Source organism: Pteronotus mesoamericanus, unplaced genomic scaffold, assembly GCF_021234165.1.
Source record: "Pteronotus mesoamericanus isolate MK-2021 breed Mesoamerican mustached bat unplaced genomic scaffold, CSHL_Meso_final contig_90, whole genome shotgun sequence".
NCBI classification, from domain to species: domain Eukaryota; kingdom Metazoa; phylum Chordata; class Mammalia; order Chiroptera; family Mormoopidae; genus Pteronotus; species Pteronotus mesoamericanus.
This window is the reverse complement of record NW_026555277.1, coordinates 12,173,428-12,193,739: the sequence shown is the minus strand read 5'-3', so window position 1 is coordinate 12,193,739 and position 20,312 is coordinate 12,173,428. Positions and strand designations below refer to the sequence as shown.

General features: G+C 39.1%; 1 protein-coding gene across 1 annotated transcript in view; it reads left to right on the top strand.

Annotated features, from left to right (window-relative positions):
- Nucleotides 1-20,312, top strand: part of SPAG16 (sperm associated antigen 16) — a 758,894-nt gene that overhangs the window by 503,873 nt on the left and 234,709 nt on the right. Inside the window, exon 14 of the mRNA XM_054585688.1 lies at nt 20,070-20,135. Coding sequence (XP_054441663.1) covers nt 20,070-20,135 — 66 coding nt within the window. The remainder of the gene's footprint in view (nt 1-20,069; nt 20,136-20,312) is intronic.

The following is a 20,312-nucleotide window of genomic DNA, read 5'->3' as shown; positions in this document are numbered from 1 at the left end:
GCCCTCTTCTCTTCCTGGCCGCTCCTCGCGGGCTGGCTGACCAGCCTTGTGCCAAGAAGCCTGGCTCTACCGAGCACTTTCATTCAATGAAAGACCGCCCTGGAGGGCGTGGAATCCGGCACGCTGGCTGCACAGCTCCTGAAGTACAAGCTGATGCTCCCCTGAAGTGGAGGCCGCTTTGATTTCCAAGAAGCAAACGAGCTGCATCCCACTCCTCCCTCCCTCCTATGAATCATTCGGAGACATAGTTCTGCCTGTATCCTGCCACAGAAATCCTGCCTGCCAAGGGGTACACGTGCCGAACAGCCTGCTGTTTGCTTCTGCGTAGTCGCCGACGCAGTGAACGCGGCATTTCTATCCAGCCCTGCCTCACTTCTCCTTTCTCACCTGGGCTGCCAGGCGGTTGCACCTTCCGAATGAAGCATGACCACCTTCATCCTTGCTTCGGGCTCAGTTCTAGGGAAGTCAGACTAAAGACGGGCAGGCAGCTTATTGCTTCGATGTGCTCCAGTTAACCCCATGACTCCATCTCCATGGGGAAGAAAGGCCAAGTACTCCCAGCAGGTCTGCTCCGGACCCCGCATGCGATTCTGTGGCTTAGACTGTACAGGCAGCTTGTTCCCAGAGGCGGAAGAACCACTGCCATCAAGTCACGCACCCCAAAATATGTCTGACAATATAAAAGTTTAGTCATCGAAGATTCTCCTGTTACGTCTCCCCAGCGTGTCTGATCATTGCAAATGCCTTCAGTTTACCGTTCCCCCCTTTCCAACAGTTAAACAAGCCTGATCAATTGAGGTGTTAACTTGAAATATGGTATAATTCTGTGAAAAAATATTGTTATTGGGAAATTTATTATAACTGATATTTTTTAGATTGAGGTAATAACATTATATTTATGAATATTTTTCTATAAAGTTAAAAATGCAATTATTTTCAATGTCCTTTTAACATACACATAATTACTTTCAGATGTATTAAATGCCCATATCAAGTATATTTTTTGCAAGATGTACCTTTTGGATTTCCAGACATCACACAATCACTGATTTGAATGTTCAGTCTGCTGAGGTAAAGTCAGAGGACACTGGCCCAGTTACTCCTTCTCCACAGAGGAAGGCAGCAGCGACCAGCGAGAAACTGGGTCAGGGCTTGACAATCGATCTTTGTGTGACCTGTGACATCGGTGTTTAGATGTCTCAAGGCCCCTTAAATCTTTGCCCTTCCGGTATTTCCTCTAGACCCTAAGACAGAGCTAAGCATTGTCAAGAATAAAAGATAGTCATTAGATAGAAAACAATATTAAATAACAAAACGTGAATATACTTCAAAATTAGATCTTTCAACCAGTGGGATAAAATAAATAAATCACTATCTAACTTTTCTTCACATATCACCTCAGCATCAGCAGGCACTATTAACTTTATTCTTTTCCTTTTAATGTGCTCAGCGAATTGTATGCAGCATATGATGTGCAGAGCGTCATAGAAGGGCATAAATATTAACCAAATTATATATCACTGCCCTTGGCAACAATCGCCTCGCAATCTGGTAGGGAATAATTTTGTTTAAATAATTTCTTATGGTCTGCATTCATGGCATTTAAAATGCTAAGTTTCACTATGGTTATAATGCCCTCTTACTCATAGCAATTCGTAAATGAACAAGTTAAAAAGAATTCCAGAGAAAGGCTTAATGCAAAAACTTAATTGTTGTGTTTAAATTTTCAATAAAAGTCAAGCAATACCTAGAATCTGGCAATCCAGTTGAAAAGGAATGCTTAGGACAAGTGGGAAAAAATAGCTAAGAAGCTTCCTGTTAACAAGAGGAAAGACAATTTGGGGTCTCATATAAATCATAGGCTTCTGTGACCTGTTTTAGTAACTGCACTCTTTCAGCAGTCAGATTTCAGACTCAGGAGAAGCTGGGAGATGGAAATCAGAGGGAGGGTGCTGACTCTGTCAGCCCCAATTGGAGAATCCAAACTTTTGTTTTTGTTTTAGATTAGAAAAGAGAGTTGAGAAAAACAAACTGATTCTTAGTTCAAGCAGTTATTTAGGTCTCTAAATTGAAGCAAAGTATCATAGTTGAAGGAAGATAGGCTTTGCAGGCAGTCAAATTGGATTTGAAATCTATTTTTTTGTCACTCCTTGCTGTGTAAATGTGGGCAATTTACTTAACCTCTTGGTGTCTCTTTTTTCATTCTTAAAAGACTGATAACATAGATGTATGACAAGTTTTTTTTGTAAGAAATCAGATATATCGCTTAATAGATGACACATGTAGGGCACCTGGCACATGGTAAACACAAGTGAGGCCAAGGATTTATTGGCAACAAAATTAGCTGAAGACTTGGAGCATTAAAACCACCAGCAGACTTTAGTAAGAGGTCCTAGCCCAGCACTTCCTCAGATAAGTTCTACAGAACTAACAGCAGCTTTAAAGGAATATTAACCACATAAAAGATTTAAAATATTCATGAGTAACAGAGTAACATTATGCTGTTATGCTGATCCTCTCTATTAATCTAACTCTGCAAGACACAAGATCTTTAGGCCAAAATACTGCAGCCAAACTAATGCAAACAGCTATGTTCCCTAATTGCAGGCAGGCTTCTCTAAGCAGAATCACCCAGTTTTAAAACCAGACTCCTCAGGGAGACCATAGATGATTGGGCACAACCTCCGGAGTTGTGACACAATGGGCCTGGAGATTTCAAACAAATTTCAAGGCAATGCTGCTGCACCTGGTCTGCCGACCACACTTTGAGAACTATTATAGAAGGAAATCGTCTCTCAGATGCTTTCGAATACAATGCTGTAAAGCAACAAAATAAATGGGAATATATATTTGTATACCTAGAAATTAAGTAACATGAGGGCATATGTATACTTTTAAGGTAGTCGACTGTCTCCTTTATCTATCCCCTCACTGAAAAACACAATTAAACTGAGACATCTTCTAAACTAGAGTCCTTCCGGAGGTAGGATCATGCCAAGACTCCAAGTTACATTGTGCTTTAAATCCTTTCATCAACTAAATTTTACCTAACAAAAAACCCCCTGTTGTTTGTTGCAGTGTGACCCCCAAAAGCATTTGTTCAAGTCCTAACCCCCAGGATGTATTATCCTGGATAATAAATAGTCGTTGCAGATGTCATTAGTTAAGATGAGGTCATGTAGGCGTAGGGTGGGCCTAATTCAATATGACTGGTGTTTTTATAAGAAGAAGAGGTGACAGAGACACTGAGGGAGAATTCCCTGTGAAGATGGAGGGGGAGGTTGGAAAGTTGCATCTACAAATTGGTATCAGTGGAAGTGGAGTTCTTGTGTTGTGGGGAAAGGAATTTCCTGAGACCCTCAAAGGAGGATGGGGTTGTGTGGTAAACTTTATTGAAAATGTAAAATTAAAGGAACTCCTTTCCTGACTTCCCCATATCCCATCTCCATCTGTCTTGGCATGAAAAAGGTCCAGTCTTGTCTTCAGCAGGGCCAGAATAAAGGCCACTACCCAGAGTCTCCGCTCCATATTAAAGTTCTGCCCAGTCCAGCTGGCTTAGCCTGTGCTCCCAGCCGCAGTCCCTTACTGAGCTGCGGTGTTCAGACTCCGTCCGGGAGCCTGTGTGTGGAGCCTGCAAGGTCCAGTGCCATGCAGGTGCTAGGACCACATGGCTATGGAACGAGGACACACAAGTGCATGGGGAGAGTATGGGTCACCAGCAAGAGAGACAGAGAGAGGGGGAGAGAGAGAGAGGGTGGTTCTTTCTCTCCCTGCCATTATGTTAGCTTGGGCTTAGAAAAGACCAGAAGCTTTTTCAAAAGTACCAATTAACTTTCCAAGCTTCCATGGGCTTTTCATACACCCATCTCCTACTTAGACTGACAGGCCTCTTTGGTCAAGCGTCTCTGCCTGTGCCTCTCCGCCCCCCACCAATCTGGTACCAGAGTGGGGAAGGGAGGAGGGCGAATCCTTTGGCAGAGCGATGCTGTGACCCCCTGGGTGTGAAGCTGTAGCTTCCTCACTGAGCGAGCAGTCTCCTGCTTCCATTTTATTAAGCTCAATGTCCAAGTCCCTTGTTCCCCTTTCTTTTATAAATACTGATGGTAACAAAACCAAGAAACATGAATGATTGCCAGTCATCCTCATATGCTAAGGGGGTGACATAAAGCAGATCCTCCCTCAAAGCTGTAAAAGAGCACCAACACTGTTGACACTTCAATTTCAGACTTCTAGACCCCAGGACTGCCAGAGAGTAAATCTCTCTGCGTTTATACCACCCAGTGTGTGGCCCTTTGTTAGTGACAACCCTGAGTCACTAATTCACCTTCCTCACCCCGGTACCTACAGGATTCTCAGCCTGCCTATCAAGTTTACTTCACATTTCAACATTTTTAGTGTATTTTCTCCCTCACTATTTTAGTTTCTCCTTGTTATGAGAGCAGCATTAAGAGGATGCGCAAGTGTGACCACCTCAGACCTTCACTGACTAGAGATCAAGGAAGCTGTCCCACCACGGAAATGTTCTCCTGGCCATCTCCCTCTGGCTCCACATCAGGGTGCTCAAGCCCTGGGCCCTGTTTTATTTGTCCTCTACTCTTAGCTTCAAAATCCTGGCTCAATTATTGAATTCTGGCTCAGATCCTTCACATTCCTCCTGGGTCTTCTTGCCCCTTGCTCTTGACTATGATACCCCTGAAGTGTCCTGCAACTGAACTGGTAAAACTTTCCATTTGCCCTTTGTTTTTGGCTCTTGCTACTTGAATTTATTCAGTTCTTCCTGGTCTCTCCCTGAGGCTATTCTTAATAACATAACCATCTCCTCACCTAAGAGGTCCACTTGACCTTTTACATTTCCTACAAATAAATTTCTCTTCATCAATCTTTCATTAAGGGAAATGTGCCCATACCCTAAAGACACCAGACCTTTTACACCCTTCTCCACTAGTTCTGCCCTTCTCCATCTCCCCTGACTTTGGGGAACCTGGTAAGTTGACTCTCACCACTACTTCAGCTCTTCCATTTTCAGCCATTATTCCACTGTCTCCATTCAGTCATCCTTCCTACTTTTATATCCGCTTTTGCCCTTTTCTCTTCCTTGTGCCCCTTGCTCTTTCCTGTCCTGCTGTCTGTCTTGTTGAGACACCACTCAACGTTTACCACTGCCTTCAATACATCTTTGACCCTGTTCTTCCTTTCCTTGTGGCCTGACATAATGGCTCTCAGCCCTGATTTCACATTAGAATCACCACAGAAGCTTTAGAAAACTGAGTCTCTAACAGCTTTTCGCCAGAGATTCTAATTTAATTGAAGAGTGCCCAAGCATTATATTTCTTAAATTTGCTTCCCAGGTATATTCAACTGTTCCCCCACAGTTGAAAACCACTGGCTCGGCAGTTTCAGCATCGATGATGAAGTTCTTTCTCACTTCCTAGCCTCACAGTTCCTCAGTTCCCATTCTAAGCGTTGTCACTTTCCTTCACTCATCCCATCACTCAGACGTGCCTTATAACTCATCATAACCTAAAATAACTCTACCATCTATCAGCATAGTCTCAAGACTCTTACATTGAACTAATTGCAACCTTCTCCTTAACCTTCTTTACTTCCAGTGAATAAACTTTAAATTTTTTTCATGACCCTATATTGTTCCTTGACTTTTTCTAATTTATCATGCCCGGTGATTTTACTTTCCAGTCTACACAGCCAGAAATGTGGCCAGCCACTTTTAATAGTGCACCCAGCTATTAGGAAGAAATGCTATTTCTGCGTTCATCACTTTTCCTCAGAGAGGAGGGAGCTTCTGTTTCCTAGGAGGAAAGTATCAGAGGAACACTTGAGTTCTTTTCTCTAGAGCCCTCCATAGACACACCCCCAAGGAAGATATGGTTCATAAGCTTCTCTTTGGTAAACATGGATGAAGAACCTGTGCACACATAGCTCAGTCTATATACCCGCTCCAATGAGTTGAGGATGCAATTTTTTTTCTTCTCTACCAAGCATAAGTTTAGTTTTGCAGCTCCTTCCTATGACCATGTGAATATGTTTGATTGAGGGAAATACTTAGATGTGGGTTTCCAATCTGTATTCTTTAATTCAGCTATAACAGTAACAAATCTTGTGTTCACATCCCTGGAAGCAGATTCAACTAATTAAACCCCTTTCATTCTCCTTTTGTTGAGGAGCTGATCTGGGAATGCAAAAAATAGGATTTGTGTTTCGTAAGTCCTCTTGTTGCTACTCATTTAGAGAAATGCACAGAATCATACTTACTGGAGCCACTGTAATTCCTTACTTCTAAACTCAGATACTCATTAGTGCATTATTTTTTTAAAATTATTTTCAATTTCAGTTTACATTCAATATTATTTTGTATTAGTGCTTCAGGTGTACAGCATAGTGGTTAGATAATCACATACTTTACAAAGTGTTCCCACTGGTATTTTCAGTACCCACTTGGCACCATATATACCTATTACAATATTATTGGCTATATTCCCTATGCTGTACTTTACATCCCTGTGACTATTCTGTAACTACCAATTTATACTTCTCAATATCTTCATATATTTTAACCAGTCCTCTAGCCACCCTCCCACTTGGCAACCATCAGTCTGTTCTCTGTGTCGGTGACACTGTTTCAATTTTGTTTGTGCATTTATTTTGTTCTTTAGTTCCACATATAAGTGAAATTACATGGTATCTGGTTTTCTCTGACTGATTCACTTCACTGAGCGTAATACCCTCTAGGTCCATCTACACTATCACAAATGGTAAGATTTCCTTCTTTTTATGGCCGAGTAGTATTCTGATATATAAATGTACCGCCACTTTCGTATCAGCTCATCTACTAAATGGACATCAGGGTTGCTGCCACATCTTGGCTATTGTAAATAATGCTGCAGTGAACACAAGGACACATATATTTTTTTGAATTAGAGTTTTAGTTTTTTTTCAGATATAACTCAGAAGTAGAATTGCTAGGTCATAAGGCCAGTCCCATTTTTAATTTTGGGGGGAAACTCCATACTGCCTTTGATGTGGCTGCACCAATCTGTATTCCCACCAGCATTGCATGAGGGTTCCTTCATCTCCCCATCCTCACCAGCACTTGTTGATTGTGGATTTATTGAAGACAGGCATTCTGACACATGTAATAAAATATTATTTTTTTAATTCCTTGTATACGCTTCCTGTTTAACTCTTTCTCCACAGCCATTTCTATCTTTCCTATCCTACTGAAGCTCTAATACTAAATCCAGCCCTCCCAAATTTTCAGTGAATAAATTCAGCATACAGTTAGGAGACCTTACAGCCACTACATACTTCCCTCTCCTCATCTTCACTTTAAAGTTTTCCTCAAAAATGAACACCTTCTTCCAAGGTCAAAGTTTTAAATTATTCTAAACATGTGATAGTTTTTGTTTTGTTTTGTTTTGTAATATGTCCTATATCCTTCTATTCCTACCTTCTCAAACAGTTCAACAGTAAATTCCCTACAGCAGGGTGGGGCAGGGCCCCCTCTTATATTAGCTCCCACGTCCATCCCAGCACCTTGCTAGAGGGATCGGTAGAGCTCTCCTAAAATGTCGGAAATGGTTCAGAGAGGTGGTTGGAAAGTGACAAGAGACATTAGCAGTATGTGCAAATAAAATTTGGCAACTGAAAATATGAGTTCATTATTAACTGGGAGGAGGGAAAAAATAAGAAAATAAACCTAATTTTGATGTATTATGCAGTAACCATTATGAACATAATCCTAATAAAATGTAAATACAGAGTATTAATTTAACTATAAATGTTGTATTAGGAGCATGTGGTGAGGGGAAATGGCATGCTATTTTAAGATAGTTTAATAATTATCCATAATAGATAGGAAATCAAAAACATAGCATCTAATATGTATGCATCAGTTAATAGCAGTTTAAAATTTCATTCCGGGATATGGAGGTGAATACTAAGATTATGTAAAATAAAACAACTAAAGGAGTTCCAATTTGATTGTCTCTAGAGAATGAAATCACTGAAAACTGGTCAGGTGACTACTGCTCTCAGTATTATAATCATACTTTGGCATTATAAATAAAATCTTAAACGCTTAAATGACTTTAAAAGTAATACTTGAAATTTTAGAACTTTGATTACATATTTGACAATATAAGAACTTATAAGTAAATTAAACCAGGGTATAACAACATTCATTTAACAATGATAATGTCTATGTGGGACAGAGGTGGAAGACTGGCCTTTAAATAGACTTACTGTGGGATTCAAATTGATCCACTGGATCAACAGGGCATTCTTACATTCTGCATTAAAAGCATTAGGAATCTATCATTTCTAATCTAATATCTTCTATTCTTAGAATTTATTTTCAAGAAATAGCCAAGATTATACTCAACCATTTTTATCATTTGACTTGTTAGTGGTTTCTTTTCCCATTGAAAAGATTTTCTTTATAAGTTTTGGCAATTAGCTTATTCACCTTTTATACTTATGCCAATTATTAACTTATGTCCTCTCAGCTCCAAACCCACTCTTCTCAACTTGCTTTTTGATTTTGGAGCTATGGCCTGCACACCACGCGTTTATTTGCCAGCTACTTCTGTGTCGCGCTCTGCCCATGGGAGGAGCAAGGATTGTGAAGCTGGAGAAGCCAGTGGGAACTTGATCCTTCCCGTATGCTTCCCCGTGGGGTTCTCGAGGCTCTTGGGGGTTGCTACTTCATCCCAGCGGCATGAGGCCTGGCCTATGGCAGCAAGCAGCTGAATACAATTGTCAGCTTTTCCCAAATTCTAGAATGAGCCTCATCGCACATCTTCAGAGACACTAACCTCAGACAAGCAGCACCACCTCTCAGAGGTCTGAGAGGAAACCCTTCTTCTAAATTAAGATTTGATCATTCAAACTTTTTCCCGTGGTCGGTCCCTTAGCCCTAAGGATTATAGCTGCTTCCAATAGTTACTGTCTGCAGGATTCTTTAGGGTTGTCTTCTAACCAGTTAGCTACCTGGTTAGGATATTTATACTTATAACAATTTTCCTCTAAAATTTCCTTTTTTTTTGGAATAAATGCTATGCTTTCTATCTCCTGGCTTTATAAATATAATAAGGATAAATCTCATATGTGTTTCTTTGTATTTTTACCACAATTAAAGTATATATATTTTACAGATATCGATATGGCTATGACTGTAGATGTAGATATATAGATATTTCCTCTTAGAAACCTTGAAAAAAGGACCTATTTTCCACTAGAAAAATTCTTTATTACAAATAACAGTAAATCCTTATGCAGGAATAAAATCAACAATGAAGTAAACTAATTTTGTGAACTTTGGAAACTTGAATTGTGGGGTACAATGGTGAAACAAATAATACAAAGAAATTCGTGGAAATTTAAAATCTCTTCTCCCTCCAATGTGATTTCTTTTTCTTTTCTTTGTTCATCAGAAGTCAGTGAGACTGACTCTAAACTTTAATAGCTGTCTTTCCCCCAACGCTTATACTAGATTTCTTTGACATTGTTTTCAATAACTATGTTTCTTATAAATGCCTCGCTTAATGTTTTCCACATGAGTTCTACGAGGCTGGTGGTTTTACATTGAGAAATTTGTTTTGTTAATGCCGAAGAATTTAGATATTTTGTCAATTAAAGGCATTTCTCCAGACAACTTTTTGGTTCATTTGATGCTGCCTGCCTCGCCCAGTGCCTGCATTCTACTTAATTACTATGTTGGACATATGGTGACAAAATGCTTTTCTTCATCAAACCTAATTCCCAGAGGTGATGCCACTTTGATGAAATTGAATAATTAGATATAATTGAAAGGAAGATGGTTGAAAATACATATAATAACAATTTAGTGCAGTTGTATGCTACCGGGAGCATTCATTAAAACTCTTCTTTCTAAGTGACACCCAGGTCCCATGTGAAGGTTTTTCTCCTCCTGGAAGAAAACAAAATAAAACAAAACAAAACAAAACACCTTGTTTCTTCAGCAATTCAACCTAGAACGAAGAAATCAAAAATCCCTCGTGCTGAAAAAAATCCTCAGCAGAAATTTCGTAGAGGCAAGGCAAACTAACATTAATAAATGAAGCTAATTAGGCTTGATTTGCATATTTAACTCATCTTAATTACACATGAATTCAGCAAACATTTTAAAAAGCTGCAATCAATCTTTCTCAGACATGGTTAGTTATTTACATGAAATTAAAAGAAAAAAACCAGGAGCCTTGTTAATGATTATGTTTTCAATTTATATGGCAGTGGAATTATTTCAGTAATAGTAGTAGAGAATACTTTTCTTGAACAATATGTAATCATGTTAGGTTAAAATTCTTTAATTTCACAAAGTTACTTTTATAAAAAAAGACTTGTGTAAACTATAAATGTTACATAAATTATTATATTAAATATTTGACCCTGTTCAAATAAAAAAGCATCTTCATAATTTCTTTGACATTAATATTTAAACTTGCTAACTAAAGTAATATCTATAATAGAAATAAGCCACATATAGCCGGTAGTGAGTAGAAGAATGATTTTCTCATAGGTGGTATAAACTTAAATCTGCTCACCCTTGGACATGGTTGGCTTTTTTTCTTTAAGAGTACTTTTCATTGATCATAAAATTTGAAGCAAAAATGAAAGGGCACAATATCACAATATAACTCTAACTTTAATAAGCTTTATTTAGAGATATCTTAAGAAGTTTTAAAAATAAGCACTCATTTTTTTTTTCACTATAAACAATGACTTCTAGAAATACACACAGGAATAGCGCTTTGGGGAAGCAGTGCCCCTGTGTTGCAGGGTGAGCGGCTGGCAGGACCGATGAGGCGGGAACTACGGGGCACTGTGCACAGGGAAAACCAGCCTACCCTTTTTTTAGTCTGTGCAACTGTCAAATAGGTGTGAAATTCAATTATTAGGGCTCCATTTCCTAGAGTTCCTCTTCTTGAGGATTCTGTTATAAAATAAAAAATCCTGAAAGGTTAATGCATTTGCCTGGATTGCCTTGAAAAAGTAGAGGTCACATGGTGGGGGAAAATAAAAGCTGGTGAAGGGCAAACTTATAAACCTTACTTAATAACTTTTCTAAGAATGGCCCTAGGGGGTGGTGTGTGTGTGTGTGTGTGTGTGTGTGTGTGTACTACTTCAAAACTATTTATAAATACCTCTCGTGAGCCAGCTCATCTCTGAGCTGCTGAAGTGCTGAAGATAATAGAAGCCGTCCCTGCTATTGCAGAGCTTGCGATCTGCATGTTGTTGCTAATAATTAACATTTCTGGAGCACTTGCTGTGTCCCAGGCAGCACTCTAAGCACTTTTCATGAATTACTTAGATCCTGACAATGATGTCACCACGTATATACTCCTATTATTCCTATTTTACAGATGATAAAGCTGAGGCTCGGAGCGTTCCAAAGACAAGGCAAAGTCCAAATTCAAATGCAAGCTGTGTTACTTGAGACCCTGTGCTCTTAATTTGTCTATCTAAATGTGTACTCGAATATGACATACAAATGAACTTTTTATTGGGTTGACCAAAACATTCATTTGCTTTTTTCTGTACAATGGCTCTAATAGTGCTTAGTTGTCTTAGTGCTTAGTTTGAAACTTCATTTCAAACAATTTTGTTAGGTTGTGTTGTGACAGCTGTCATATCAGTGTACATTTTTTAAAAAGCTTATCAAAATTCGTGAATATTTTGCAGCCATTTTAATATTGAAGATGGAAGGAAATATGCAACCTTTTCAGTATATTATGCTTTATTATTTCAAGAAAGGTAAAAACACAACTGAAACATAAAATAGTTTTGTGCAGTGTATGGAGAAGATGCCTGTGACTGCTCAAACATGTCAAAAATGGTTTGCAAAAATTCTTGATACTTTTGGCATTTTGGCCAAGTAATTCTTTGCTGTGGGGCTGTCTTATGCATTGGAAGATGTTCAGCAGCACCCTTGGTCTCTACCCATTAAAAACCTAAAGTGGGAGATCGCCGACCTACTCAAAATATCCAGATCAATAATGTTATTGGTGAAAGTGAAAAATGTGCCTTTTATTTTATGGAAAAAAAAACCTAAATGGACTTTTTTTGACCAACCCAAAATTTTGAGATTGCATATTAGCTCAAAGTATATTAATGTAATATATGCAAATTTATACATAGTACAATGAATACTGTAAGATCATAGTAGAGTTTAACTCTTGCAACTAGCTAATGCCCTAATGGCTATTGTACTCTCAGATATTTTATGAGTAGTGAAATAGAGGTCTCTTCAACCCACTGTTAGGGGCTGAATTGTGTCCTCTTAATTCATGTGTTGAAAACTTAATCCCCAGTGCCTCAGAATGTGACTATATTTGGAGATAAGGTCTTTAAGGAGGTAATTAAGGTTAAAAGAGGTCCTTGGAATGGTCCTATCCAATCTGACCAATGTCCTTATGAGAAGAAGAGGTTAGAACCCAGCTACATAGAGAGGGAAGACCATGTGAAGATACAGGAAGAAGACAGCCTAACAGAACAAGGAGACGGTTCAGAAGGAAACCAAGCCTGCCAACATCTTGATGTTGGACTTTTAGCCTCCAGAACAATGAGAACCTAAATTTCTGCTGTTTAAGCCACACTGTCTGTGGTACTTTGTAATGGTTATGGCAGCTCCAAACTAACACACCCTTAATCCTCTCTGTGGTGTCAAAGGATGAGTCCACCCCTCAATATCTGAAATGAACAAAAAACCCTGGATTTATCGTATACTCAAGCGAGGAAAAGTTATACTCATCAGAGTTATGCTCATTGAGCAAACCCAATTGCTGATCTTCTGTTCAGTTTTTGTGAAGAGTTACTTTGGATCATGACGGTTGTCGAGGCAGGAGTGGGTTAGGTCAGTCTTGGAAGAGCAGTTGCCTTGGTGATTGAGACTTGTTTTTTGTCTCTTACAGAAGTGGAAGAAAGTTGCTGTCAGACTTAGAAATATGTCCACTGTATTGAATCTTATGCCAATTGGCCGACTTTCAAGTCCTGAGTCTGATGTTACTTTGGCTTTTCAAGCAGTGTTCACTGAAATTAGTTGTTATTGATTAATTATATACGTTTAAAATAAGTCCTGGTTGTTTACTTCTAAGCAGGGCTATTCAATTGTTACTAATGGATTGGACAAGTTAAAACTAGTTCTAGTGTTTGTTATCATGGCTGTCTTTTCTTGGGAATGTGGTTATTTTTCATTCTCAGTAGCCAGCAAAAATTGAAAAGTAGAACAAGGACTAGAAAAAAAGACTACCAATTCATCTATAAATGGTAATATCTTTTACTTGTGTAGGCACTATGGTAATTACTTTCCACAAAGTTCTCCAACTCTAAGAATTTAAAATATTATCAATTTTGTGTGGTACAAATTAACGGAGTTACTGTATGTAAAGTACTTAACATAATGTTTATACAAATGAGAAATATTACTAATAACTTTCCAATGAGCTGGCGTTCTAAAGCCTGTAATTTCACTACACTATCATATTTTTCACCAGCACAATATACTGCCTCTCATAATAAAATCCACACAAACTATGATTTAATTTATGCAAAACTAAGGTAGATAACATGACACAGTAAAGAAAAGTTAACGTATATACACAGACTGTGCCATGAAATACACAAAAGACTGTTCCCTGTAGCTGCATTAAAGGATGACCTGAAATGGGAGACTAACTTTTTATTGGGTAGTCTCCTGCGATATTTATTTTTTCAACCACATACCTATATTTTTTTTCTCCAATAAAATGTAGTTAATAAAAAAAGTGTGGGGATGTTTTTACTGAGAAAGTCACGAAGAAACTTTCTGGAGCAATAGACGTGTAGATCTTAATTTGAATAGCAGTTATACAGAAAACACATAGATAAAAATTCATTAAGCTAAGTCCCCAAGATTTGGGCATTTTACCATATGTTATGCATTATATGTCGCCAAAGGTACTTTAGTACATCACAAAGACATTTTAAAAGGTAGCCTTGTTTTAAAAAAATAAAACCTGTATTGGGAAGGCTCCCTTTGTATTTTCAAGTCTTAATTTTTTTCAAAAGAATATTGAATCCATTGTTTAAATAAGTAAGTCATTATAATGAATATGAAGTTTGTGGACATTAACTGTTTATTGATTTTGATGATGGTATGTTTGGTTGTTTTACGATTATCTATAGGTTTATATTTTATGATTATCTAATGGTTTTATATTAGGCTTAATTTTAAGAGTTTTAAAAGTTTTGTCTTGAGTATTACTTAGGTTTCTGATACATAGTATTTTAATATTTTTCAAACTTTTGCATTGCCCTACTGATAGTAGAAAAGCTTATACTATTTGAGGCGACAATATCAATTTTCACACACAAGGTTAACGTCGGCCAGGCCAGGCTAGGTGGTGGTACGGCAACACACCGCCTCCGAATCACAGAAACAGTTTGTCTTGCTCATAGTCTGGGTCCTCTCTCTGTTGGAAGGGAGGGCTTTACTCATCACACTCACCTAGGATCCAGAACAATCTAGCAGCCAACCTGAGAGCTGCTGGTGTTTGCCAGGCATCAGGGACATTCCTGGAGGGTATTGCACCTCTAATGAAATGCTAGAAAGGTGGAGTTGCAAAGAGCATGAGCGGGGACAATGAAAGTAAAGTACTCAGCACAAGGCTTTAGTGACATAGTAAACACTCAGTACATCTAAAGCTGCCTTCTTCACCCAGAGTCATCAACTTGTCTCCACGCAGTTGTTTAAAATGTCTCCATATAGTTATTTAAGAGGTAATGGCAAAGTCAATGGGTGAATATGCTACTGGGTTACAATCACATCATGGCAAAGGAGCTGAGAGAATAAGACAGTATACATTGTATGTCATGACTGATTCAGGTGAAAACAAACATTGGGAAGAAGACCAAGCTATTTGTTCAAAAAGTAACCCATCCGAGGGCGGATTTTTAAAAATTTTGAGTTTGTGATCTCCATGTAACTTTAGTTTTTTGCTCACCTGTTTATCAAGTCCCACTAGAGCTGTCTTGAGCTTTGCAGATGACAGACGGATGGACAAGACAAACAAGTTTCCAATGAGTTGTCTCTTGGGGGACTTAATTCTAGTGGAAGGAAACTAACAATAAACCAGAAAACCAATTCATTAAATAAATTTCACTGATGAAGAATGATATAAAAGAGACAAAACAGGGTGACCTATTTGTTGGGTGTCAACATCTGTGGAAACAGTTAAACCCTGAATTCTCAGGGGTTTGACACAGTAAAAGCTTAGTTCCTATTCATCAAATATCTAGCCGGAAGGTCCCAATTGGCGGCTTTTCCCCTTATGTTGGTCAGAAACTCAGTTGTGTTCCAGGACTCCTTTGCCTACAGCCTGAATATAGGCAAAAATAAAGAGCTTAGAGGATTGTGTGAGATATTTTAAGGGCTGAGCCTACATGCGACTTATTTCATAGCTGCCCCTATTTCACTGGGCAGAGCACAGCCGCCTAAGTACTCCTGACCTCAAGTTAGGATGAGTGTCCAAGAGGGAAAGGAAAGGGTTTGAGTTAAAAGCAGAATGAGAAGGACAAGGACGTGTATATATCATCAGAGGAAAACATGCAAAGTAGATAAAACAGAAGAATAAAGGCAGGAAAGTCCTGTTAGAAGAAGAAGGAGACCCATATGACAGTGTTATGTTTTTATGTTTATATTTACTTATTTATCCTGACAGGAAAAGCAGGAGGTTGCTGGATCAGAGGCCAGACCTTTTATTTACTCACCAAGCAGTTTGTGTTAATTTGTCATCCCCCAGTCCCTCACGGGGAGAAGCAGTAAGAGCCGGTAAGAGCTTCCTACCCTGTGGGACAGGAGAGTTAGGCGCCATAACACAAAACCCCCGAACTACGGAAGTCAGAGCCTGGCTGCTGTTTCTCTGACAGAGGGGGAGGAGGGACAGAAGGAGAAAGAGAGGTCATTTGTTTTGAAATATAAATAAACCCTCTCTGGAAGGAGGAGGAGAAGGCTTCTAGGCTTGTAACTCTTGGAATGTAAACAAAAAAACAAATGCTTTACAGAGAGATGTCCCTAAATCTCTCCAAAGTTCTCTTTAGGGTTGCTATTTAATCATCCTTCAACCCAGGCATAGCCCCCTTTGCTCAGAAAGCCCTGACCATGTAGAAATATGAAAATATTCGAGGAACACAGTACATGAGAAGTGAAAATGGAAAAGGCTGAGGTCAGATAGCCAGACAGGTGACAAGCAATATAGAGCCTTTGGACCTAGGTAAAGAGTTTAGAATGTATTCTGAGCACAGTGGTAATTGTTTGAATGGCTGTAAGCCGGAGCATGGCATGATCTGATTCAGGTTTTATTGATCTTTCTGGTGACCTGAGAGAAATGGATGGGGAGAGGAGTGAGAGGAGGAGCAAGTGGATCAATAAGGATGCTCCTGCTGTCATCATGCTCCAGATGACGGTGTCCTGCGCTAGAGCGGCCATGATGGAGAGTGACCGAGAAGGGCACAGGGGAGCTGTGATATACTGGATGAGGTGTGGGGTGGGGGTGGGGTAGGGGAAGAAGGAGCGGTATCCTAATCCTCAGATTTCAGATGGCCTAGGTTTCGGGTGTGAGCAACTGTGATGCCATTTACTCAGAGGGAACAATTTGGCAAGAATCAAGATGGGCGACTGGGGAGCAGTGAGTTAAAAAGTCTTCTTGAGCATTTTATGTCTGACATACTATATCAGGCAAGTCACCAGCAGGACAAAGATGACACATGAGGAAAACTCCAGTTGAATATTTATAGAAACATGAACGGGGTTAATGGACCAAACAGAGCACTTCAGGGCTGGCAACTAGGGGAAGCCGGCCCTGCCCATGGGTCTGCAGGGCAGGAGAGGGGGAGCACTGCTGAGAACACGTGAGCTGTAGCTATGAGAGAGGACCTGACCAGCAGGAGGTGCGGAATTAGGCAGGGGACAGAGCCACCGACAGAATCACAGTTGAATGAGTAGTAGTCTATTTGTCCTCTCTGTCATTCTGCGCTTCCGTATCCTGTTGCTGCTGTCCTCTGGCAGAGTCTGACCTGAGGACAGAGGCCTGAGAGCCCAAGGTGATGCGATTAGTAGACAGCAGGCCACAAAGCGGGGCAGTGCCACATGGGGAATGACCGAGGGGCAAAGCGAAGAAACAGCCCCAATGTGTCAAAGACGCCTTCCTTTAGAGCGGCAGAAAGATGGCTGAGGGTAGAGAAGTTGATTTGGAAGTCATCAGCATTTTCAGTGGGTTATGCCTCAAGTTGAGAGCTAGTATTTGTCAAGCTCTTACTTTGAGCACTCTACCAACATTTCGTGTACATAATCTCATTTAATTTTCAAAACAAAACCACGGGTTAAATATTACCTCATTGGACACAGGTAATGGTATTGAACTTTGGGGTTTGTGTTGAGAATTAAATGAGGCAACTAAAGCACAGTGAAGTGAAGGAATTTGTTTAACATGTAACATGGCTAGAGGGAAGTGATTCTAAGAATTAAGTCCCAGGCGTTTCTATCCCCAGGGCCAATGATAGAAACCATTGTAGCGTTATTGCACACAGATCCTCTGAGAGAACCCAGTACTGGCACAAGGCATGTTAGGTCACATGATTACTTTTATTAAGACTCGTCCCTCTTTTTTATTTTTTTCACTTTTTTGAAATGAAACAATTCTGACAAGATTTCATCAAAGAAGTTATTCCAAATTTTAACGTCCTGGTTTGGGTATTGCTTTTGATTAAAGCTGTTTGCAGACTAGCATATTAGTAACCCACATATTCCCTATGCTCCTAAAAGAGTAGATTCACTTTTATCTTGGGAACAAAGCTGGATAGAAAAAGCTTTTTTAACTTTTCTTAATTCATGAAACATTTATCTTCCAGTCAGGTTTTGTTACAGCAGCACAAATGTGGTCCGTCAGCATTTCCATTATTTCCCCATATTTCCAGGGCTTTTCAAGAGTGCCTTAGAGACTCTACTTTAAATTAAAACTTGGCATTCAGGATTTGAATCAGAAAACTCCATTTTCCTTACTAATTAATCAAATAGGTTAGAGGCTTGCAATTTAGAAGAGGACCAAATGTAAAACTTTTATTAATGCGAGAAATATTTTGAGGCAAATTTGCTCATTTAAATATTTTTTTTAAAAATATTAACACTCACTGTACAAGCATAATGTTATATAACTGTTATATATGATACTACTTCTGAAATAAAATTAACCATAAAAGTTCCAAAGATAATAATATATGAAAACTAAGTATAACATTTTACACTTCACCATTTGGCCTTGTAAGTAATTTCTTTCCACTTTAAAGAATTCAGACAATTTGAGGTTCGCAGCATAATTGATGATGTTATAAAAGTATCAAGTTACTGAACCAAGATAACAGGGGCAGGGGGCTTCTGAGAGAGTGATGCAGTGTTTCAGCACATTTTTTTATGAAATTTAAATTCATGGGGGCAAATTTTACAGTGAAAAGGAGATAATAGCACCCATTAATTCTGTAAATAAATTTTTGCAATTTAATTTGCTGAACCGCAATGGTGAGTGCTAATTAGAGCCTAGTAGTAAAGCCTTCCCAAGTTTGCATAATTGCAAACTATTCCATGAATGTTGTGTAACGTTAAGGGACATGATGATGACTCTACCTTTAATGTCCCTTTTTAGGAGTCCTTCCTGTAACCCACCTTTCAGCCTTAAATGATTAAGGACTAAGTAAATACAAGGTAGTGAATGAGGGTAGATGAAGCCTTTCGAGCAAACCTACTCTTTTTTTGCCTGCCTTCTCCCCAGCCACTCTGGCTCCTTGCTATACATGCTGGGCAAACTCCCACCTTGAGACATTTGCTCTAGCTTTCCCTTCTTTCTGGAATGTTGTTTCTCCAGAGGTCTGTTTGGTTAACTCCCTCACTGACTTCAGTCTTTGTTTAAAACCTCACTTTCTGAGTGGGGCCACACATACTCTGCTTGATCATTTGTTTTGCCCTTAGCACCTCCGTCCCAAAATTCATGATAGCCTTTACTCTGTCTGACTTTCCTTATTTTCACAATACTTATTATCCCCAAACATACCGTACATCTTTTCTAAATGTCTGTTTCCTCCTTTCCTCCCTACAATGTAAGGTCAGTGGAGACAAGGATCTTTGTTTTTATTCATTGACATTTCCTGAGCACCTAGAATTGTAACTGGCATATGTTAATTGCTCAAAAGTAACTTGTTGGATGAATACATTGTTCAATGAAATCTGATTGTCAGACCATAACCAGACTCTACCAACAATATTCCAGCTATATTTTTCTCTCCTTCTTCTACAGAATTTGAATTGCTTTTCTCAGATAGTGAAGAATGCTCTTTGAACATTGGTGTTAAAATGAACCGCCCCGCCCCCGATTTAAATTCCCTTTGTAAGGTGTTATGGGCCACTTTTCCTGGACTCATTCAAACTGAAGCTTGGACATTTCTTTAGTTAATTGTAGCCTTGTTTAGAAAAGATGAACTGGATGGGTAGGTGTGAAGTATGGTTTTCACAAAACAAATGCTTATTTTGTGTTAAACATACTACTGTACATGTTTTATAGCACTTTTTATATTTGCAATGATTTTAATGCCAAACTTTGAAATTCAGGAATTAAAACATGATCTTATAGCTCAAAACAAAAAAGAAAAAAAGAACTCCACCCCCCAGCAGTGGTAGGAATCCATGGGCTTCACTACTTGCCCCCATGGCATGAAAACTAGGCTAACTGAAAAATACAGTCATTTGGTGAGGCCAGTGTAATGGTATAAAAGCAAGGGTCCAAGAATTTCAGTGTAGCCACCAGCCCAGGTAGCACGCTCATTCACACGGCCCTGTCTGATTCTGAATGTAGATGATACCGAAAGCCAACATTTTCATCGTGAGAATGACTTAATTTTATCATTGGACTCAGGCATTACTTTGAAGCAAATAAAGTTAATTATCCTTCAGTTGCTTTACACACCTGGAATGGAATTTATTTGACGTCATTTATGCTTTGTCTTCCTAGGGTAAATGTGAGCAGTCGCTCTATGGTCACATGCATTCTATTAATGATGCCACCTTCAATCCCAGGGTGAGTTCAGTTCTCTCTGTAATTTTTTTTTAACTCTTCATGTACACAAATTCATTTTAATGAAACCAAATACCAGGGGGCAATGTAAGTTAACTGAGTAAGTAGTAAAACAAATCTGGAAATTAATTATGACGATGGAAAAAACACAGAGATAGTATAGGGTTGCAGAAGTTACAC